The sequence below is a fragment of the Papio anubis genome, chromosome 2 (genome assembly GCF_008728515.1).
Source record: "Papio anubis isolate 15944 chromosome 2, Panubis1.0, whole genome shotgun sequence".
NCBI lineage: Eukaryota > Metazoa > Chordata > Mammalia > Primates > Cercopithecidae > Papio > Papio anubis.
In genome coordinates, this window is record NC_044977.1 from 193,066,779 (window position 1) to 193,089,676 (window position 22,898).

The 22,898-nt window shown below is 58.3% G+C and overlaps 1 protein-coding gene across 18 annotated transcripts in view; it reads left to right on the plus strand.

Moving 5' to 3' along the window:
- Nucleotides 1-22,898, plus strand: part of TNK2 (tyrosine kinase non receptor 2) — a 43,604-nt gene that overhangs the window by 14,980 nt on the left and 5,726 nt on the right. For 14 of the 18 annotated variants that reach the window (XM_031663963.1, XM_031663961.1, XM_031663949.1 and 11 more), the window contains exons 2-11: nucleotides 6,186-6,366; nucleotides 7,971-8,041; nucleotides 10,002-10,223; nucleotides 11,806-11,958; nucleotides 12,786-13,063; nucleotides 14,647-14,773; nucleotides 15,172-15,318; nucleotides 15,417-15,511; nucleotides 20,656-20,850; nucleotides 22,601-22,692. In XM_031663963.1, the coding sequence (XP_031519823.1) occupies nucleotides 6,204-6,366; nucleotides 7,971-8,041; nucleotides 10,002-10,223; nucleotides 11,806-11,958; nucleotides 12,786-13,063; nucleotides 14,647-14,773; nucleotides 15,172-15,318; nucleotides 15,417-15,511; nucleotides 20,656-20,850; nucleotides 22,601-22,692 (1,543 nt within the window). In that variant the 5' untranslated portion in view covers nucleotides 6,186-6,203. Of the gene's footprint in view, nucleotides 1-1,875; nucleotides 2,275-4,205; nucleotides 6,105-6,185; nucleotides 6,367-7,970; nucleotides 8,042-10,001; nucleotides 10,224-11,805; nucleotides 11,959-12,785; nucleotides 13,064-14,646; nucleotides 14,774-15,171; nucleotides 15,319-15,416; nucleotides 15,512-20,655; nucleotides 20,851-22,600; nucleotides 22,693-22,898 lie in introns of those variants that run through there. The other 4 variants (XM_031663959.1, XM_031663962.1, XM_031663960.1 and 1 more) reach the window with 4 other exon arrangements.

Below are 22,898 nucleotides of genomic sequence, written 5' to 3' on the forward strand. Positions count from 1 at the left end.
TGGGGCTTCAGGTCGGGCATTTTCCTGGGCAAGGAGAAAGGGGGCCAGGCCGGGCGCGGTGGCTCACGCCTGTCACCTCAGCACTTTGCAAGGCCGAGGCGGGCAGATCACCTGAGGCCAGGACGCTGAGGTCAGGAGGCGAACAACAAGCGCCAACAAGGCGAAAAAAAAAAAATTAACTGGACGTGGTGGCAGGTGCCTGTAATCCCAGCTACTGGGGAGGCTGAGGCAGGTCAATCACTTGAACCCAGGATGGCGCCACTGCACTCCAGCCTGGGCGACAGAGCAAGACTCTCAAAAAGGGGGAGGGGGGACGGTCAAAGTATGACCCCACATACTTTGCTTCTTCCCGCATCTGGATTACTGGTCCAGTTATAGGTCTTGTTCTTACGGGGCATCCAAAGAAGGGAGGGTCAGGCATGGCGTTCTGGTGACTTTGAGACACATATTTCTGGGGACAGCTAGAGTGTTTAATCCAGCCATTCTGATCCAGCAGACTCATTTTGAAGTAGAGGGAATAACCCTGCTTAAATTCTTCCCCAGTGCCTGGGTCTCCTTCCAGAGGTGTGTTTGGTGCCAGGGTAGGCTGTAGGCTTCTCTGAGGCAAGGGCATAGTCAGCCAAGGTTTGGGAAAAAGTCAGCTCCAGTGTATCATAGGCCTGACCTTGTCCATCTGACCTCAGCACCCACTCAGTGCACACCTGCCATCTCCACAAGCTTTGTGGGGTGGATGGCAGGGGGATGAGGAAGAGGGACTGAAGCTGGGGGTGTCCTCCTCCCCGCCTCCTGGAGTTAGACCAGGAAATGGCTGTGCCTTTCGGCATCATTAGGGAGGCCAAGTGCTGGGAGAGGCCCTGGGAAGGGAGCCTGGGATGCTGATCCCCAAAGCCCTGTTCCTCAGCTGCCCACCCCTCCAGCCAGCTGGGGCTCCTTGAGCTGGTGGCCAGCTGGACAGGGACAAGAGAGCAGTGTGCAAGAAACAGGGCTCCCTAGGCATGGCTCAGCAGGGAGGGGGTTCCTGCAGCTGTCAGGTGTGTCTGGGGGCCGTGGCGAGGGGGGTGTAAGAGCAGCTGGCACCCTTCGAGGAGGGCCAGGGAGAGCATTTGTCAGTTCTGGAAACACAGGGGCCCCACGGGGGCTTGATGGGGCGTCTCTAGGCCCCTTACTCTGAGGCTGTGGTCTGTGTCCGGGGTGTTATACAGGAGACATCCTACAGCTTTGGGGTGGGGGCATCCCATCAGGAGTCTCAGGGCATGTTTGTTTGTTTTGAGGGGGTTCGGGAGCTTGGCCACCTGGTCTGGGTAGGAGGCACCCTGGGTGTTTGGGCAGCAGACAAGGCAACCCTGGGGGAGGGGGTGGGGATCCTCACCCCACCCTACCCTTGCTCTTGGCCGGGCTGCCCCACTCTGGCAGGCTGCCGGCCTCCTATTTCCGTCGGGCACCAGGGTAACAGGGCCACATTAGGGTCTGAGCCAGGAGACGCCCAGCCAAGGCTGGGACTGGGGAGTGGGGGAGGGTCTCTGAAGAGTCATCTGCAGGGCCCAAGCCTCCCACTCAGGCTGTGCTAGTCCCCACGTCCCCACACAAGCCCGTGTGGGGGTCTACAACCCTGCTTTGTACATGCTGTTTGAGTCACATAGCCCCAACCCCCCCAAAGTCCCAGGAGTTGTCTGCGACTGTGAGGGCTGGGGTAGAAGCCAGAGACAGGAGCCTTGTGTATGGGGAGGCAGGGGGGCCAGCGCGGGTGGCTGGGAGGAAGAGTCCCCCCCATTCCTGCTGCCCTCTTGGCAGTGATTCAGAAAGGTCCTTTTTCAGCCAGTGTCAGAGCTGCTCAGCTGGGGAGGGAGGGAGGGAGGGAGGCAGGAGGGAGGGCAGGCAGGCAGTCGGGTGGGGAAGCCGGGGAGTAGGGCTGGACTGTTACCACTGCCCTGGAGAGAAGACAGAAACAGGACAGAGGATCCCGGCTGCAGTCGGCGTGAGGAAGGCTCCTCCGCTCCCTGCCAGACTGGCCAGCTGTGGAAACCCAGCCGGGCTTGCAGCAGAGCACAGGGGCCCAGCCCGTTCTTCCGCATTTCCCACCCCCGGTGTGGGATTTGGGGGGCTCCTGGGCGGAGTGCGAAGCTCATAGCTGAGGCCCCTGCTCACCCGCTTCCTGGGCCGGATCCCCAGCGACTGTTCAGGGGGTCCTCCGTGGAGATGCCGGCAGCACGTCGGTTCCCTGGCCTGGAGCTCTCCTTCCCTCTCCTGGCCAGGCTGCGGCGACGGCTGTACACAGTGAGTGGGGTGCGGGGGTTGGACTGCTGGGGACTGTTGGGGCTCCTCAGCACCAGCAATTGACTGAGAGGCAGACAGCAGGACTGGGAGCGGCTGAGGGACCCCGCCAGTGAGGGCTCGACAGGGGGTCCGGGCCAGGTGGCCTCCCCTGTGGCTGCTGCATTCATTCTTGTTGGCCTGTGTGTCTGCACGCCAGCCACTGAGTAATGACGGACACAGGTGTGCAGACTCCGCGAGGTGCTGGGGGCCAGGCCTGTGCAGAATTGGAGAGTGTTTGAACTCCAGATGAGCTGTAGCCATGCCCTGTGCTGTGCGAAGAACCGTGGGCTGGAGGGGGACTTAGAGGGGAGGCGGACCCCTGCAGAGTCACCCTGGACTGAGACCCTGACTGCTTCCCTCACTGGGATCCCCAAGTTCCTTCCCATCCTCCCACACGCATCCCCGGTGCAGAGCAGCGCTGTTCCTGGTCAGGGAGCACGGAGGGGAGTGCACAGCTGAGCAGAGGTGTGTCAGCTGGTGTTTCAGGGAGAGGGAACAGGCCGGGCTGTGCTTTCTGAAGAGCTTCAGGGGAGGGGCCTCTGGGTCTCCTCCAGCCCTGACCTCCCGGGGCATGGCTTTGAGCTGTTTTCAGGAGCCTGGAGGAGGGGCCTGGATCCTTGGGAGTTGGTGGTGGGAGGAAGAAGAGGGGGCCTGGAGACTGCCTGCCCTGCGGGAGACTGGGATCCCCCATCCTGAGGCTGAGCCCTGAAGGGGATGGGGTCACTTTGCTCCAGGGACAGGGCAGCAGTGGCTGGGCCGTGGCCGGGTGGAGGGGAGATGCTGCCTAGGCCAGTGCCTCCCAGTGCACCTCTGGACTGGCTTCTGGAAAGCACCGGCACCTGGTCCTCTTAAACCCCACGTCCCTTTTTTATAAACAGATTATTTTGTTGAGGATAAATTAATTAATACAGCTTAATACTTAGAACTGTTCCTCATATATAGTAAGTGCGGTTGAAGTGTTAGATATTAATTTAGTTTAGTTTAGTTTGAGATGGAGTTTTGCTCTTGTTGTCCAGGCTGGAGTGCAATGGCACAATCTTGGCTCACCACAGCCCCTGCCTCCCAGGTTCAAGTGATTCTCCTGCCTCGACCTCCCGAGTAGCTGGGATTACAGGCACGCGCCACCACACCTGGCTAGTTTTGTGTTTTTAGTAGAAACCGGGTTTCTCCATGTTGGTCAGGCTGGTTTTGAACTCGGGTGATCCGCCCGCCTCAGCCTCTCTAAGTGGGGATTACAAGTGTGAGCCACCGCGCTCAGCCTAGATGTTACTTTTATTGTTACTCGTCTTAAACAAAATTAATAGAAATATGTAACCTGTTATGTTAACCTGTTAACCTGTGTACAGTGAAACAATACAGTGGGAACTGTAGTATAAAGAGACATAAGAAGAAGCTAATTATAGCATTTTATGTATCTTAATACATTAGTAATCTAGACAACGTAATGAGGAGTCAGCTCCTGAGACCTCAGGCAGAAACACCGTGAAGGCAGCATCTGCAAGTGCTGACCGAGAGACGAGTTTTGAAATAATGAGAGAGGGTTGCCTTCACTGACATTTTTGCAAATAGTGGACTTCTGCTATGTTCTGAATAAAGCAAAGTCCATTTTCCCTTAAGTTTACGCAGTAGTTTCATTCCAGGAAAATTTGTTTTATATTAAACCCGTAAGGCCAGGAGCAGTGGCTCACACCGGTAATCCCACCACTTTGGGAGGCCAAGGCAGGTGGATCACTTGAAGTCAGGAGTTCGAGACCAGCCTGGCCAACATGAAGGAACCCTGTCTCTACTAAAAAGACACAAATTAGCCGGGTGTGGTGGCAGGTGTCTGTAATCCCAGCTTCTCGGGAGGCTGAGGCGAGAGAATTGCCTGAACCCCGGAGGCAGAGTTCGCAGTGAGCCAAGATGGCATCATTGTACTCCAGCCTGAGTGACAGAGTGAGGTCCTGTCTCAAAAAAAAAAACAAACTATAAAAGTACTTTCTTGTTTATATATAAAGTGGGATCAGATTCTAGGTTTGCATGATCATAAACACCTTCATGAATTGAGTTGTGTGGGATTTGGGACCGTGCGAGAATGTCCTATTGAGTTGTGTGGGATTTGGGACAGTGTGAGAATGTCCTATGCATTGCAGGCTAGCTCACGTTCCTGTCCCCCAACCACCCCCAAATGTCGTGACAATAAAAAATGTCCCGTGGGGGTCTGTGCAGCCCTCGTGAGAACCATTCCAGTAAAGGGTTACGGCTTTAAGTTTGGAAACCACCCGGCCGGCCCAGCTGCCTGGCCCAGTCGCCGTGAAGGAAGCGCCAGGACTTGAACTGAGCGTTTCTCATTCCCCTTTGTTACTCTTTGTACTTCCCTGAGCTGCCTGAGAGTCGGAACTGGCACTGTGTTGGCAGGGCCACTGGGAACTGTGGGGGCAGGAGGCTCACGCTGGGCCCGGGCTGTGTGTGCCTGCGTCTCCGAGTGCTGCTCACTGTGACGGGAGCTGGGGGGGAGGCCACCGCTGAGTTGGGGAGGGGGATGGCTTGGTCCCCAGCCAGGCAGCTGGCCTTTTTTCTCTTGCCTGTTTGCCTCTTTGGGGATTGAACATGGGTCAGGGGCTAGCCTGGCCACGCCCTCAGCTCTGAACAGCCTTCCTCAGACAGGGGTGGGTTTGCTGTGCGGTGACAGACCTTCCTCAGACGGGTGGGTTTGCTGTGCGGTGGATCGCTTGCTTAGCTTTGAAGTTTCCACCAGCTTCTTTATCTGGGCCCAGGAGAGTGTAGGTCAGAGGTCACTCACCTGCCCATCGGCTGATTGTGGCCTGCAGTGTGCTTTGGCCATCACGCTGTGTGTGCGTGTGCGTGCATTTCAGATTTGAACTGTTCAGCATTGTTAAAATGTCAGGAGAAAGACGAATATTAAGTGAAATCAGGGAACAGAATGGTATGGTTAATGCGTGGATATCTGTGTAGGGACGACAGAGTCTGAAGGGTCCGCAGAAGACGTCACTGGCAGCTCCTGGGGAGCTGGTGGCTGTGCAGTTGTGGGGGGAATGAGATTCGTGGCTCTGTGCGTCTTCTGAATATTTTACCATGTGCAGATACTACCTTTTCCAAACAAACTTTAATGGCGAGATTTCACATGTAACTTCAGATTTCTTTTATTTCTTGAAAAAATGGAAAGCTTTGACAACACTGGGTCACAGTCTCTTGTGACAACCATTGGTGGGATCTGAGCTCCCTGTTGACAGGGGTGTCTGCAAGCCCGCCCCAGGCCCCACCCCTCCCTCTCGTCTTCTGCTTGCCGTGGCCCTGTGGGTACTTGGGTGGTGGCCCATGGAGTGGTCTTTGGATTGTTAGGAGAGGCTGGGTGGTCAGGCATTGGGAGGAGCTTAGCTCAGAGCTTGTCTGGCCCTGAGAGTTTTCTCCGTCACATCTGAGGAGCCCATAGGTGGGTCTCAGGGCACACTGCACCCTGCAGATACTTTTATCACACGTTAGGAGTAAGAACACCTCGATCTTCCCAGAGAGACCATTGTTCGTTTTTACAAGGTTTTCAAGGGCTTTTGACCCCTGGAGACTTAGAGCGGGTGAGGAACGTGAGCACAGACGGATCAGCCACGGATCACAGATTTCGGGAGCAAGACCCTGACTCCTGACTGCAGGGCCGGGGCTGTATCTCTGCCGCCCTCACTGTGCCCTGTGGCTGGCAGGAATGGGGCACGTGGGTCCAGGCGGTTCTCAGTAGCTCCTGTTGGGAGTTAGAAGGTGGTGTGAGCCCTTCCAGGCGGCAGTGTAGTGGGATGAAGGTGAGCCCAGGTCACTCGGGCAGGCCCCCTGTTGTCCCCCGCCACAAGCCTTGTCCCTGAGCCACTCTTCCCTCCCCACAGAGGCTGGGAGGCGGCAGCATGCAGCCGGAGGAGGGCACAGGCTGGCTGCTGGAGCTGCTGTCCGAGGTGCAGCTGCAACAGTACTTCCTGCGGCTCCGAGATGACCTCAATGTCACCCGCCTGTCCCACTTTGAGTACGTCAAGAATGAGGACCTGGAGAAGATTGGCATGGGCCGGCCTGGTAGGTGGGATGTTGACTTGACTTGTCTTACCCCTGACTGTTTACGTCCTCTGTCCTCAGGACCACTGAGTGCATGGGTGGCAGCTGAGAACTCTGTCCCAGAGCCTGAGGCAGCGCAGGCTGAGAACTCTGTCTGTCCCAGAGCCCTGAGGTGGCGCAGGCTGAGAACTCTGTCTGTCCCAGAGCCCTGAGGTGAAGCAGGCTGAAGACTGTGTCTGTCCCAGAGCCCTGAGGCGGCGCAGGCTGAGGACTGTGTCTGTCCCAGGGCCCTGAGGCGGCGCAGGCTGAGGACTGTGTCTGTCCCAGGGCCCTGAGGCGGTGCAGGCTGAGGACTGTGTCTGTCCCAGGGCCCTGAGGTGAAGCAGGCTGAGGACTGTGTCTGTCCCAGAGCCCTGAGGTGAAGCAGGCTGAGGACTGTGTCTGTCCCAGGGCCCTGAGGCGGCGCAGGAGGGACATCAGTAGGTGCTGATGTGTGATGAGAACAGTTGGCAGTTGTAAAGGTGAATTGGAGTTTGAGGAGAGTGAGGCCTTCCCGAAAGCCAGCTACACAGGAGTCACTCCATGCCCCGTTCTGTTTGTTCTTACATAGAGAGTATGTCCTTGATCACCTCTCCTTCATAAGCATCAAATTGAATCTGTTCCCATCATTCTGAATACGGGGTGGGGGGGGGTCCACGTCCAGAGATCTGTAGGGAGAACGCGAACTCTCAGATGGTTTGCTGATTCCCACTAGCGTGCTCTTTCTCACTGTCTCACACGCACATGCATACACGCACGTGCACATACACGCGCACACACATGCGCACGCATGTGCACGCACACATGCACACGTACGCACATGCACACGCACGCACATGCACACATGCACACACACAAGCATGCACACGCGCAGACGCACACGCAGATGCACGCACACACATGCACACATGCGCACTCGCGCACACGGACACGTAGATGCATGCACGCACATGCGTGCACACGCACATATATGCATGCACAAGGATGCACACACGCACGTACCCATGCACGCACACACATGCACATGCACAGACGCACACATGCGCACAAACAGGTTTGCTCTGATTTGAGCTCAACCCTTATCTTCGTATTTTTCCTAAAAGTGGGGCTTGTGGCATCTAAAAGTCGTGATGTTCTTCATAGAACGTTAGAAACGTATTAGGGCATTCAAGTTAAAATAGCTTAATAGGTAGTCATGTGCTGAGTTGGACATTGACTTATGCTACTTTTGGCCTGGATAGTTGGTGTCTGATGCCAGTAGCATAACAAAATTTTATGGAGGGAAAAAAACCTCAACATTGAGAAAATTCTGTTCATTACCTTGATTTTTTCCTGAGAACTGGGAGAAGCCCACCACTTCAAGTTTTTGGTTAAACACCTTCACCCAGTTTGAGAGCCAGTGCCGGGAAGTGGAGTGCAGAGACCGTCTGGTCAGTTGAAGCTCCCGGTTAGTTGGGGTTGATTTCATTGGTACGTTGTGCTGAGTGGTGTCCAGTGGGAGACTCACCCGCGAGGGGACCATAGGCAGCAGCCTCTCTCGGGTTTGAGCTGCCTTCACAGCGCTGGGTTCCCCACCCTCCCTGCAGGCCAGCGGCGGCTGTGGGAGGCTGTGAAGAGGAGGAAGGCCTTGTGCAAACGCAAGTCGTGGATGAGTAAGGTGGGTGAGGAGGTGGGAGGGTGGCAGCCTCGAATGCCCCCTACCGCTTCCAGTCCTGGGAACCTTCCCCAACTCCCCAGCAGGTCGAATCTCGCCATTCCGCCGGCACTTTGTACAGAACCCCTGCATCCAGGGTCTTATCGGGCAGGGCACTTGTAGAGCTGCCGGGCTAAGTGTCTGTCTCCGCCAGATATGGACACACAGGCAGCCTGTGTGTGGTGAGGCCTTCACAGCCCCTCTCAGCGCCTGGAACAGGAGCTCACTGACAAGTGTGTGCCTTAACTTAGCCCTGCTGTGTCTGAGCGTTGGGGCCAGTGTCCAGCGTGGGGCGGTGGACCTGTCTGGACCCAGAACATCTTCACTTGGCTTCCCTCCTCCCCGACCCTCTGTAATCTCTGTGTTTCTCTGGTCATCTGTCCCTGCTGACAGCTTCCTTCCCCACAGCCGGTCCCCACCTCTCCCCACACCTTGTCCTAATTTGGGTCTGTGGTGTAGTGAGTCCCTGGTCTGACTCAGTGGAACTCTGCCCATTGTCTGGAAGACAATGAGAGAGGAAGTGAGCCAGCCGTGGCCTTTCCTCCCCACTTCTGGCCTCAGGGCTGGGGTGAGGGGTGGGCAGGGCCGAGCAGCTGGAGTGGGATTGGGCAGCAGAGATTTTCCTGGCTGCAATCCGGCAAAGGGGCTGTCTCTTGGGACCCTGTGGCTTTTTCTGGGAACACTGTCCTGGTCCTTTGCCCAGGTTTTAGGGAAGGATGAGTAGTGTCGGGCTGGTGGAGGTCAGAGAAGAGAGCAGCGTGGTTTGCCGAGATTTAGGGGTGCCGAGATTTAGGGGTCTTGGATCTGCCACTGGCTCTTGATAGGTCCCTGGGCAGTCAGTGGCCTCCCGATTGTCGTCTTTCGTCGTGTCTTCAGTGAAATGATGCCGGGCCCACTGCCCAGCTCATATCCCAGGGCTGTGGGAGGCACCAGAGATAATGACTGTGAAGGGTCTTGTAACCTGAACATTGCTTGCAAACATAAGGAATTCTAGTTATTGTGAGGAAGCAACAGAGGCCAGAAGAGGCCCTCAGATTTGAGGCACCCTAGCCTGAATGGATAAGACTCTACCAGCTTTGGGGATGTGAGACCCAAACTGGCAAGAATCTGCAGCCTGGAGCCTAGGCTGTGGGTGCCTCAGTGGAGGCTGCCAAGTCAGACCGATGTGGCCAGCTTTGACCCTCGTGGCCTCCTTTCTTCTGTCCCTTGACCTTTGGCCCCCTCCCTGTCCAGTCTGGCCTCAGAGTCTCCTCCACTCTTCCTTCTGTCTCAGCCCTCAGCTCTAGTCGCCCCTCCAGAAACCCAGCTGTCTTCCCAGGCCCCTCCCCAGTAAGGACTAGCTTCATCTGAACCACACACACACTCACGGTTCAACCTCAGACTAAAATTATCCTCTCCCCTGGGCAGGATGAAGGGCAGCCGACTCCCTAGTGAGGGTGGAGACAGACAGCACCAAATGGTCAGGCCAGAGAAGGGGCCAGGGCTAAAAATGGACAAGGAGGTGTTTGTGGAGGCCCCTGTGGCTCCTGCACCATCTACATGAGTTAGGGCTGGAGTCTGCTGGGCGGCGGGTGCAGGAAGGGAGGGTGGGGCAGGACTAGGAGGAGACTCAGACCTTGGGTGGGCAGTGCTGGGAGGGCTTTGGACTCTCCCTGTCCGCACAGCTGGGTGTGGGGCCACTGCAGCCACAGGCTGATGCCTGTTGGTCTTTTTCTGGCACCCACCTTGAGGCCAGCGTCAGGCTTTGAGTTCTGTATTTGGGGTGTGCCTGGACGGAGTGCAGCCCTCCAGCCAGGCTGCCCCACTGGCAGTTTGGCAAAGCCAGGACTTACCTGGAAGCCGAGCCAGGGGACCCAGCAGGGTGGGACTGAGTGACTGACCCTGGGTGTTGGATTCCATCTGGCCCCCGGCTGCCCTCAAACAGGTGTTCAGTGGAAAGCGACTGGAGGCTGAGTTCCCCCCTCATCACTCTCAGAGCACCTTCCGGAAGACCTCGCCTGCCCCTGGGGGCCCAGCAGGGGAGGGGCCCCTGCAGAGCCTCACCTGCCTCATTGGGGAGAAGGACCTGCGCCTCCTGGAGAAGCTGGGCGATGGCTCCTTTGGCGTGGTGCGCAGGGGCGAGTGGGACGCGCCCTCAGGGAAGACGGTGAGCTCTGTGTCCTGCCGACCAGCAGAGGCGTGGGACCCAAGGCTGGGAGTGGCTCTTCTGCCCCCAACTGGGATGTGAATGGGACTGGGGACGTGTCACAACAGGATTTTTGGGTTTTTATTTATTTTTTGAGACGGAGTCTCTTTCTGTTGCCCAGGCTGGAGTGTAATGGGCACGATCTCGGCTCCCTGCAACCTCTGCCTTTTGGGTTCAAGCGATCCTCTTGCCTCAGCCTCCTGAGTAGCTGGGATTACAGGTGTGCGCCACCACGCCCCAGCTAGTTTTTGTCTTTTTAGTAGAGATAGGGTTTCACCATGTTGGCCAGGATGGTCTTGAACTTCTGACCTCAGGTGATCTGCCCACCTTAGCCTCCCGAAGTGCTAGGATTACAGGTGTGAGCCACCACGCCCAGCCCATGCTCAGGTTTAGCTAAGCACATTTATTATTTCAACTATAAAAATAATTTACTTATTATAAAAGTTTGGAAACTGCTTGAAAAACAAGAAAAAAAAATCGCCTATAATCCCACCACTAAGAGGAAGCAGAGTTGGCATTTCTGCCTCTTCCTCCTACTTTAGGTATTGTGTCGGATTTAGTTAAGATACAAATTCTGGATACAGCTTTTAAAATCTTGTTCTTCCTGGCATTGCATTTAACATTTTCCCCTCAGGGATAACATGTGTGCACCACAGCATACAGTTCTGGTGTGACTGTTTCCTGTGCAGAAGCCATGTTCTTACTGCCCAGGTCACGTCCGGTGCATTCCCGGCACCTCAGAGGGCTCCTCATGCCCTGTCCACTCAGTGCGCCTGTGCCCTTCTCCCGGGGAAGCCGCTGTCACTCAGTGCGCCTGCGCCCTTCTCCCGGGGAAGCCGCTGTCCACTCAGTGCACCTGCGCCCTTCTCCCGGGGAAGCCGCTGTCACTCAGTGCACCCTTCTCCCGAGGAAGCCGCTGTCACTCAGCCCTTCTCCCGGGGAAGCCGCTGTGCCGACTTCTAGCTCCACATATACGTTTTTGGCATTACATTTAAAGCATTTTCCTTCTACAGCAAAAGAACTTTTAATATTCCATTTTATGACCAGCCTGAGCAACATGGAGAAACCCTGTCTCTACTAAAAATACAAAATTGGCCAGGCATGGTGGTGCCTGCCTGTAATCCCAGCTACTCAGGAGGCTGAGGCAGGAGAATCACTTGAACTCGGGAGGTGGAGGTTGCAGTGAGCTGAGATCGTGTCACTGCACTCCAGCCTGCATCTCAAAAAAAAATCCATTTTATAACATTTGAATATTCTCTCATCATACTGGTTATCTCTTACTTTTTGGTTGGTATTTAAGCCCAGCATTCCCCCAGGAAGGGGAGGCATGGCCGACGATGGCTCCTGAGGGCCAGCCCTCTGCCCTTCTGCAGCCAGGCCTCCTGTAGAGCATGTAAGCCCAGGCACTGGTGGCGTGCTTACCCACCCAGATGAGCAGCTCGGAGGTGGGGATCGTTGAGCCGAGTTGGAGGGTGAAGCAGGTTGGCTCCGTGTGTCCAGGACCTGGGAGGTCCTGAGTCCTTGCACATCCCGCTGTGGACAGGTGAGTGTGGCTGTGAAGTGCCTGAAGCCCGACGTCCTGAGCCAGCCAGAAGCCATGGATGACTTCATCCGGGAGGTCAACGCCATGCACTCGCTCGACCACCGAAACCTCATCCGCCTGTATGGGGTGGTGCTCACGCCGCCCATGAAGATGGTGAGTGCTGTGGGCAGGAGCGGGTGGCCAGGGAGAGGGCTGTGGTCCCAGACGTGTGGTGCAGTTACTCTCTCCGTCCTGAGGTCAGAGGCGCCCTAGATCCTACTTTGGTCCCCCCACCTGATGGAGTAAAGGGGTTCACAAGGGCCCAGCCTGGTCCGGGCTGTGTCTGCTGCAGTCGGGTCCGGGTCTGCGTCTGGATTTGCTGGTGCTCAGTGTCAGAGAGTTACTCCCATGGGAGGGGCTGGCTATTGAGTTTAATTTGGGGAATTTATGTTTTATTTATTTGTTTATTTTGAGACAGAGTCTCGCTTTGTCGCCCAGGCTGGAGTGCACTGGCACGATCTCAGCTCACTGCAACCTCCGCCTCCTGGGTTCAAGCGATTTTCCTGCCTCAGCCTCCCGAGTAGCTGGGAGTACAGCTGTGCACTACTACGCCTAGCTAATTTTTGTATTTTTAGTAGAGAAGGGTGTTTCACCATGTTGGCCAGGCTGGTCTCAAACTCCTGTCCTCAAATGATCCACCCGCTTCAGCCTCCCAAACTGCTGGGATTACAGGCGTGAGCCACCAGGCCTGGCCAAGTTTTGGAATTTCTAGCCATTGCCTCTTTGAGCTCCTTCTCTCTGGGTATCAGTTTCCTACATTGTCTCGAGGGAGAGGCCTGAGAAACTGCAGGACTCCTAGAGGTCCCCAGACAGCAGGCCAGGAAGGAATGTGCAGCCTGGTTCGGGAAAGCCTTCAGGAAGGGGGCCGGGGGCCCAGTGTGGGCTGCTGAGAAGGGGCGGGGTCCTCCAGCTCATTCCTCCTGCCTCCTCCGTGGCCTCAGGTGACAGAGCTGGCACCTCTGGGATCGTTGTTGGACCGGCTACGTAAGCACCAGGGCCACTTCCTCCTGGGGACTCTGAGTCGCTACGCTGTGCAGGTGGCTGAGGGCATGGGCTACCTGGAGTCCAAGCGCTTTATTCACCGTGACCTGGCTGCCCGCAATCTACTGTTGGCTACTCGCGACCTGGTCAAGATCGGGGACTTTGGGCTGATGCGAGCACTACCTCAGAATGACGACCATTACGTCATGCAGGAACATCGCAAGGTGCCCTTCGCCTGGTGAGGGGCAGGTGCTGCCAGCTCACAGAGTCCCTGCAGACCCCGGCCTCAAAGTTCTAGGGCTTTCTTGACCCACCACAGCCCCTGGTTTTGCTTGGGCCTGTCCTTGTCTGTTCTAAGCCTGGGGTGCCCTCCTTTGCACCCATTCACTCACCATCCATCTAGGAATTCTTGAGGGCCCGCATGCCAGGATCTGGGTGCTGGAAAGCACAGGGATAGATGCTGTGGGCCTCACCAAGGGGCATTGCTGGGTGGGGTGTTACAGGGATAGATGCTGTGTCCTCACCAAGGGGCATTGCTGGGTGGGGTGTTACAGGGATAGATGCCGTGGCCTCACCAAGGGGCATTGCTGGGTGGGGTGTTAACAGGGATAAATGCCGTGGCCTCACCCAAGGGGCATTGCTCGGTAGGGTGTTCAAAGGCTTCCTGAAATGTCAGGGGAAGTTTGCCAGGGACAGACTCGTTGGTAAGCATGTTGTAGGTAGAGCTAGCGGTAGATAGGCCCAGGCCACAGCAGGCCCTGTAGATGGGCCAGGGCTGCTCACCTGTGCCCTGGGGGTGGTACTTGCCCTGGCCCCTCTGTGGGCTTATTCTCTGCTGAGACCATTGTGGTCCTCTGGTGCGAGAAGCACCCAAAGGCCTGTGATCTGCCTGCTTTGAGGTGGGAGGGGTTATTTCAGTTCTGCTTGCCTGAGCGGTGACTGTGGGCAACCCTTACGATCCAGAACGCATGGTCATCTTAAGGAGCAGCTGGCTTTACCCCTAGGGTGAGCATAGGTCTTAGATTGTGCCTGTCGTCCTGCAGTAATTTATAGCAACCTCTTTTGTATTCAGGCATCCTGGTTTACGTGGTAATGTATTAATACAGTTGCCTTTAAACAACACGATGAAGGGGGCGGGTTATTGTTCTCTTTTCACCGATGAGGATAATGAGCCTTAGAGATCTCGAGAGACTTTCCTGGCCCCATCCCCTTTGAGGGGCAGGGCTCGCTCTGGTTCCCTGTCTAGGTGCCACCCTCCTCTCTGCACCTCAGCCCACGCCGGGATGTCCGTGTCTAACCTCACCACAGTGGCGCTTCCCCCTCACCCGGGGGGTGCCCAGAACGAATGTATTTGGGTGAAGCCAGTATGACTGTTTCTACCCATTTTGGTTCTTCCCCAGGCCCTATCTGAATTTCCCACCCACTCCTTCCTGCCGAAGGACCCAAATCCCAGGATCCCGCCCCAGATCTGGGAATTGTCATCCTCCCACCACAGTCCGAAAACAGCCAGTGATCTTCTCTGCCTGCCCCGTCCTAGAGCCTCTGACCTCCTTCATTTCCCTGCTTCTCTGGCTGGGAAACTTCCCCTCCTCTTCCCACGCCAGGCTGCAGTGAGGAAGAGACCTGGGCTTAGATGATTTTCCCCAAGTCTGTGCACCGTGTAGTCAAGGAGTCCTGCCCCTTCACACGGCGCCCCCAAGACCCACTGTTGAACGTGGCACGGGGTCACAACAAGTGTTCGCTGAATGAGTGTTTTAAGTCCCCGGGGCGGACGCAAGTAGGGTGTTTGAGAGGCTTCTCTTTGACCCCTGCCTCTGCCAGGTGTGCCCCGGAGAGCCTGAAGACACGCACCTTCTCCCATGCCAGCGACACCTGGATGTTCGGGGTGACGCTGTGGGAAATGTTCACTTATGGCCAGGAGCCCTGGATCGGCCTCAATGGCAGTCAGGTGGGGGCTGGGAGATGGGCCCCCATAGGGCTGGTGGGGTGAGTTCCACTCCCAGCTTGCAGCCTGGCCCTGCTGGAACTGCCTCTCACCCACGGACTCCCTCCTCCACGCCCCGTATCTGTATGGCCTCAGGGAGAGCCCAGCAAAGAGACGGGGAGGGAAAAGCTGGGGCCTGCCCTCCTCTTCCAGCCCTTGCCACATCCACTCGCTCCGAGGCCCCAGACCTGGGAAGAAGGGTCTAGGGCTCTGGAGAGGGCCCCTCCCGGGCAGGCAGATCCCTTCTGTGGAGGCCAGGCACGGCAGCAGCTGCTGCAGCGGTGGATAGGCCGGAGGGAAGGCGGGAAGTGAAGGGCTGGGTGCTCTGTTTGTCTTCAAACTCTGCACCTCCTCACCTTCAGATCCTGCATAAGATCGACAAGGAGGGGGAGCGGCTGCCCCGGCCTGAGGACTGCCCCCAGGACATCTACAACGTCATGGTCCAGTGCTGGGCTCACAAGCCGGAGGACAGACCTACATTTGTGGCCTTGCGGGACTTCCTGCTGGAGGTGAGGGACAGGTCAGCCCAGGAGAGCTGGGGTGTCCAAGCGGAAGGGCTACCCAGGCGTCAGTCCCAGAGCTGGCAGTGACCTTTCTTTTCCCCCAGGCCCAGCCCACGGACATGCGGGCCCTTCAGGACTTTGAGGAGCCAGACAAACTGCACATCCAGATGAATGACGTCATCACCGTCATCGAGGGAAGGTAGGGAGTGCAGGGCTGGGCCCGCCCTGGGATCGCTTGAAGGGCACAGGTCAGAGGGGCCTATGGACAGATCTCTTTGGCCTCCAAGATTCCCTTGGCCACACACAGGCTGGTGGTTGGGCCTGGACCCTGCAGTGTGAGGGGAGGACAGGCCTGCCTCCGTCTCCCTAGTGCCTTTCCCTGCGCAGCTTCTCTCCACCACGCTTTCCCACTGGGCTCCAGCCCTGGCTCTGTGGTTGGGCCAGGCTGCCTTTATGGAGGGGTAGGGAGTGGCCTGGCCTGGCCTGGGTCGTAGCAGAGCTCTGGACTCCTGTGCTTCCTCCTCTGCTCCTCCCTGCTTCTCTCCCTGCTGCTTCCTGGCACAGGGCCTCAGCCTTCCACCTGGGTGCCTTTCAGTAGCTGAAGCAGCCCAGCCTGCCCTCTTGCCAGCTTTCCATCCTTCCTGCTGAGCCCACTATGCGCTCCCAGGCCTGCCTCCAGCCTCTGGGCCTCTCTTCCCATCTCCCCTTGGGGAGACCCTCTCTGTACCTAACCCTCCTGCCACAGCCTCTCCAGAGCCCCTGTCTTTCACCCGAGCCCCGCAGTTCTAGCGCCTGCCCTGAGGCCCCACCCGCTGCTGACCCTGCCTTCTGCTAGTTGATCCCCAGGGCGTCTGAGGAACTGGTGGGGGCAGGGCAGGTGTGAGGTGCCTTTGAGGCAGCAGGGAGTATTGAGGACCAGGAAGAGGAGTGAAGTGGAGGAAATTCCCCGGACTCTCAGCTCCTGTGACTCAGGCCAGGCAAGGAGGGGGTGGGGCTGCTTCCCAGGAAGCCTCTTCCACCTACACTGCAGGTTTTAGGGGTCTGCAGCCTTCGGCGCAATCCTGTGCCTCTTGGGGGCATACGGAGGAGACCTGGGGGGGCTGCGTGGAGTGTGACCTGCACCACTGTGGCCCCGACACCCCGAGCCTTCCCAGGCCTGGCTCCCTCACCTTTGGGCCCAGGGTCCGGGAATAGGAATGACATACTGAGACTGCAGGGCCTGTGGTTGGGGGTGTTATTCTGGGGAAGAAAGCAGAAGGTTCTAGAAAGAGAGGCTTGGCGACAGGAGGCACACAGTCTGCAGGTTTGGAGTGGAGGGGTCAGGGATGGGATTGCAAGCGTGGCGCTCCGGGGAGCATTCTGGAAATAGGAAGATTAAGTGTGGGGTCCCCTGGAGGTACCTGGCAGGGCCTCCAGCCCAAAGTTCAGCCCCACGTCCATGTCTGCCTCCACGAGCCGGAGAACCGTTGGCCTGGCCCCTCTTGTGCTGCTGCCGGAGCCCCAGATCTTTACCGCCCGCTTCCCTTGCTCTCAGCAGGAGCCTGTGTGCCTGCCAGTGTCCCCAGGGGTGACTCGGAGTGGCCTGTGTTTGGGGCGTGTGTCTCTGGAGCTGGTGCTTTAGGTCACCGACGGGGCAAGGCGGGCAGCGGGAGGGGCTGGGAGCGGCTGCTCCCGGGAGGATTGTGGGTGCGCCCTGCCCTGCCCTTCCGTTGAAGGCTCCTGTTAGCCCCAGCTGCTGGTTCCCTGTGGCTGCTGCTGGGGGCTCCTTCCCCAGGGCCACCAGCCCTGGCTTGGACCACAGCACCTGCCCTCCGTGCCTGAAGCTGCTCAGGAGGTGGGAGGTGAGGGGCAGGAGGCCACGGCAGCCGGTGAGGCTTGGGAGTGGGCCTGGGTGTCAGTGGTGGCAGAGCTTGACTCTGCCTCTTGTTTTCTCAGTCCCGGAATATCTCCATGTTTGTGTGGCTGCCTCCGTCTCCATGTCTCCGGGCAGATGCTCTGTCTGTCTTTGGGCCTGGCTTTGCACATGTGGGTCTCTGTGTTTGGGCCTCCCTCCTAGCCTGGCCTTCTCTTCGAAGTGACTTCCCGCTTGCTGTGTCCAGCGTTTGTTTCCTGGTGTGGAGTCGGGGAGGCCACCTGCCCCAGCTCTGAGTCTAGTCTCAGTCCTTCTCAGGGTACTAGGCTGTGGGCAGAGGGAAGACACCTAGGTGTTTCGTGCTCTGTCTAGATTTGGAGACACAGTTGATGACTGGTCTTTCCTGGGGGCTCATTTGGAGGAAGGGATGGCTGGCAGCACTTCTGTTCCGCATACAGAGCGGGTGTTGGAATCCGTTGCGGGTCCTTGGCCTGGTCTGGCCCTGGAGCCTCGGCTTCCTGTTGGGGGTGGGAGCCAGGCATCCTGGTTATCCCTCCAGGCCTGGACGCCTGGGACCCCCAGAGAGAAGAGCGGGCGGGCGTTGTGAACAGAATGTCCGGCATTGGTTGAGCCATTTCTGGGCTACCTCTGGCCAGGACGGGAACACGGTGCTGAGATTTCCAGAGCTGGGGTAGCCTTAGGCAGTTCTCAGCGCCCGGCCTCTGTTTTCCATCTTGTCTACCCCAGAGACGCTGACCAGAGGCCCAGGGGCAGCAGGAGGTAGAAGGTTCACGCTGGAGGTGTTGGGCCCTTTGCCTGCTTCCCCCGGAAGTCCGCATCTGCCCCTGCTTCAGTCATGCCTGGTGGCAGCCCTGGCCCTCCCACGGCCCAGGGACTCTGGCCTGTTGGTGGTGGGAGAGAGAGGGCGCGGGCAGGGTGGGCCTGGAGGGAAGGGCTGGCCTCAGTCCCCTCTGGGCTGCTGGTACTTCGGCCACAATGAGCCTCACACGGGTGTGTGTGGGCTGTGAGAAGTGACACTGGTCCTCTTGGGGGAGAAGCTTCCTGGGAATGTGCTTGGGTGTGACCCTGAGGGGTGTTTCTTGCACACATTCTCTGCCCTCTTACTCTCCTTCCCCCAGGAGCAAGCGTATTTTCTGGAGTGGTCAGGACTCCCAGCAGCCGTGGGGGCTCTTGCCTCGGCCACGCCTGCGCTAAGGGAGGTGGGCTTGGTGTCTCCTTTCCCTCGCACAAGTGGGTCCCAGAGGAGGCTTGTGTGCCAGGAGCTGGGCAGTGCTGGTGGAAGGGAAAGGCCAGAGGGAGTGGCCTCCTGCCTTGGGCACCAGTCTTGCTGCTCTGAGCGAGGTCTCCGCCTCAGCTGCATTCTCACCTGGTGAAGGAGCGCCCCTGAAGAGGTGGAGACCAGAGTCCAGCAGTCCAGCGTCTGGCCCGGGGCCGCCACCAGGGAGCCCGTGGGTGTAGCAGGAGAGCCGCAGCCGGGCTGGTGCCGGGGTTCCTCCCCTGCGGGCCGCCGCGGGAGGCTGCGTGTGCCTGTGCTGGGGAGCCGTGGCTCTGCTCCTTCCAGTAGCCCTATTTTCCGGATGGGACTTGTCCCTTCCCGGTGTTGTCCTCTCTCCTTCCTTCCCACCCTGCAGGCAGGGTGGGAATCCTGGCTGTTCGGTTCTCATACTTTACTCTCTGGCTTCCTTTAATTTTCCTTTACTGTCGGCGCTTTCAGACTTCCATTTGTTCTCTTTGCTTCTCGGTTCTCGACCCCTTTATTTTCCCGACTTGCGGCTTTCCAGACTTTCCATCAGATCTGGCTTTCATATTCTCTATACTTTCGACTTTGACCTTCCTTTGTCGACTATCGTTGTTCTCATTTTTATTTGTTTCTGACTTTGTTTTGATTTCGAGCCGAGATTTATTTGCCGAGCCTTTGACGGGGAAATTTTCGGGATCTCGAGATCGCCTTATCGACTTTCCCCCGCGATTGATTATTTTGATTCTTTATTTCCTTTTGATTTTCCTACCCCCGCTGATTGTGTGTTTCTGGGTTTGACTTTGGTCTCTGGGATGGGCTGTTCCCGGAGTTGAGCCGTTCCAGCCAGGCCTGGTCACCTCACAAGGCTGTGGGTCTGGGTGCCCATGCGTCGCTGCCTTCTCCATCCTCTCTCCCCGGCCGACTGTGTTTCAGAGGAGCCCTTCCTCAGGCTTTGGCCCTGGGACAGGTGACGCGGGGGTTGGTGGGGAGGGTGTGCAGTGTGGTGCCACACGTGTCCACCCCAGCAGCACGGGACTGTCACCGCCTCCGCCTGCGCAGACTCTGCCCAGCGCATCACTTATGAGCAAGTCCAGCACGGAGGCGGGAGCCTCACAGCCTGTCACAGCCTTCGGGTGTCAGGAGTGTCTCGTGGAAGCCCTGTGCTTCCTGGCGTGCCTTCCCTGCCCCAGCCGGGCCCCAGCCCCTGCCCCGGCTTAGGCTGTAGCAGCAGAGGTTTCGTGTCTGAGGTCAGAGGGGACTGAAGTCAGAGGGGACTGAGGTCAGAGGGGGACTGAGGTCATGGGAGACTGAGGTCAGAGGGGACTGAGGTCAAGGGGGACTGAGGTCAGTGGGGGACTGAGGTCAGGGGGGACTGAGGTCAGAGGGGGACTGAGGTCAGGGGGGACTGAGGTCAGAGGGGACTGAGGTCAGAGGGCACTGGCAGCCCCCCTGTCTGGTCACTGTGTGAGTACTGAGTTCCCTTTTGGACTTCTTGTTTTAAGACACAAGTAGAGCCCCTCCTGAGGAGACAGGGAGGCTCCTGCAGGCCTGCCAGGTGTTGATAGAAACTGCCGAAAGCATGTGAAGTGGTGGGGAGAAGGCCTTGAGTTGCCCGGAGTGCTTCTAGACTCACGGGTCTGCATGCAGGAGGCAGGTTGTAGTTGGAAGCCTGGCCCCCAGCCTAGTGCAAGGCCTTCGGTGTCCCGACACCCCCACACCTCTCAGAACTCCTGGAACCCAGCCGAGGAGTGAAAGCCAGTGGCCAGAAGAGGACTGGGGCCCGGCCTTGCCAGGGGACTGACTGGGGAGCGAGGAGGAGCTGTGGTTGGGGCACTGGTCCTGCAGACCTGGAAGCTGGGTTTGGGTCCCGGGATCTTTCTGGTAACCGTAGACAGGTCATGTTGCCTGCTGCAGCAGCGTGCCTCCTTATTTGCCAACCGTGGGGAAAGTGCCTGCTGCAGCAGCCTCCAGTGTGCCTCCTTATTTGCAAACTGTAGGGAAAGCTGCCTGACCCACCTGGAGAGTTGAGGGTAAGGCCGTGTGCAAACAGGCCTGTGCAGGGCATGGTGGGTCACGGGGGCTGTGGGGGAGGAGGGCCGGTGGCAGACAGTCTGGTCCTGAGGCCTGAGCCCCATCCTCGCTCTGCCACAGTGGCCAGGGTGTGAGGAGGGTCCCGGTGCCGGGGCTGCCCGCCACGCCTTGAGTTCACTGTGCCATCTCTGTCGGGCAGGGCCGAGAACTACTGGTGGCGTGGCCAGAACACGCGGACGCTGTGTGTGGGACCCTTCCCTCGCAACGTGGTGACCTCCGTGGCCGGCCTGTCAGCCCAGGACATCAGCCAGCCCCTGCAGAACAGCTTCATCCACACGGGGCATGGCGACAGTGACCCTCGCCACTGCTGGGGCTTCCCAGACAGGATCGACGAGTGAGTACCGGGCGGGGATGGGTGCCCCGCTCGGGACTCCAGGGCCCTCAGCACGGCACGCATAGGCTGAACCTGTTCTTCACCTTTCGCTCGGGCTTCAGCCCGCGACCCGCGACCCTCCCCTCCTCACCCCTGGCCTTACTTTTGGGAAGCTGTGGAACCCTAGAAAGCCCAGCCTGGTGGGGATTCTCCCGGGGAATGTGCTTTCCCTGCCGTTTTCAAGCTTCAGGGGCCGATCTCCTAACTCCGAGACTGACTTCATCTGTGAAATGGGTCCACCCCCCGATGAGGGGAGGGCTGTAAATGCACTCTGAATTAGAACGTGCTGCTCAGAGGCAGGGGTCCTGAGAGAAGCTTTCCTGCCCATCACAGATGAAAGTACGGTCAGGAGCTTCTGAGGATGGACTCCTGTTTGGTGGAAAGGTCTCCGGAGCCACAGCTGTAACCCCTCTTGGGACCCGGGTCTTAGGAAAATGGACTTGGGAGGAACCCGGTGGAAGCTGCTGAGGGGCAGAGCTTCTCCCATGACTCCCCTGTGACCCCTGCACGCGAGCAGTGGTTTTCCTTCTCCTGCCGGTGGTGCCAGAGTCCTGGAGACGTGAGCCCACTGGCTCGGGCCCTGGGGATGTGTGCAGGTGCACATGGGAGTGAGCCTGCTTCCCAGAACCACAGCAGGACTGGGGACCTTGGGGACTGCAGAGGGAACGTTAGGTGGCAGGTCCGCCTCCCCACCGCACAGTACAGAGCTCACTCCATACCCGGGAGGGGCGCTGCCTCCTGTGTAAGAGGATAAGGCCACTGAGGGGCATCTGGGAAGGACGCACAGAATCGACCACTTCGGGATGCTACACCCCAGGGAGGCCCTGGAAGCTGCTTCCGCCAGGCCTCCAAGCCTCTCTGCTGGCCACAGGGGGATTCCAGGTCCCTGGCCTCTGCAGCCCTTCTCCTGCTGACTTCTGATACTCTGGTCTGTCCTGAGAGGCATGGAAAGCAGGGGCCTCCGGCCACTGGACCCCACACACCAGAACCCCAAGCTCACACTCTGGTCTGTCCTGAGAGGCATGGAAAGCAGGGGCCTCTGGCCACCGGACCCCACACACCAGAACGCCAGGCTCACAGGGCTCAGCCCATGCGTTTTGCCTAAAAAACCCAGCAAGGGCCTGAGGCTTGGGGTGAAAGGTTGCAGACACCTCCGGGAGAGGGTGGTGCCCTCTGCCCCACTCCTGGCACGCCGTGGCCAGCCCAACCCCATTCCTCCGGGCTTTAATCAGCCCCAGTGACTAAGTCTTAGATACTGACAGTTGGTGCAGGGATGGAGGGTGGATCCGCAGCAGGACAGGTGGCCCAGCCTCTCCCGCACCTCCTGGCCACCCTGGCCGGGCACCATAGCTGGATGCCTTGTTCTCAGGCCCCCCATTGTGGCCTGCAGGACAGAAGTGTGGGCTAGGGGCCTGGGGGTTGTGGAGGACCACCTCTGCCCTCGTAGGGTGCAGCTGGAGCCCCTGAAGTCCTAGGCTTTCCATCCTGGGGTCAGAGGTCCTTTCTCTGTCCTCTCTCCAGGACACCCTGGTGTGTCTCCTCTGGTTCCAGCTGAGATGAGTGGTCAGGATCTGTGGACTGGGAGGCGGGAGGCCTCGCTCTAGACCTAAGACTACACCCGGTTTCCTCCAGGAGGAAGGGGTTCCGATAAGATTCTGCCGTCCCTCCACATGCTTCCCCTGCTCTCCTGACCTGGCTCTCTCCCCCACAGACTGTATCTGGGAAACCCCATGGACCCCCCCGACCTGCTGAGCGTGGAGCTGAGCACCTCCCGGCCCCCCCAGCATCTAGGAGGGGTGAAAAGTAAGATCCCCTCTGCTCCTTGGTGTCCCTGATTCATTGGCTGCTCAGGAAGGAGCACTGTGTTCACAGGCCACCCTGAGCCTGCTCCTCTGGCTCTGGGGACAGTGGGGTCAGGGCAGCAGGCGGGACAGCTGTGTCCCTGGCTCTGGCTGGGCGTGGGGTGGAAGACAGGCAGCTGTTTCCGCCGAGGTGGGCCTCCTCAGGCT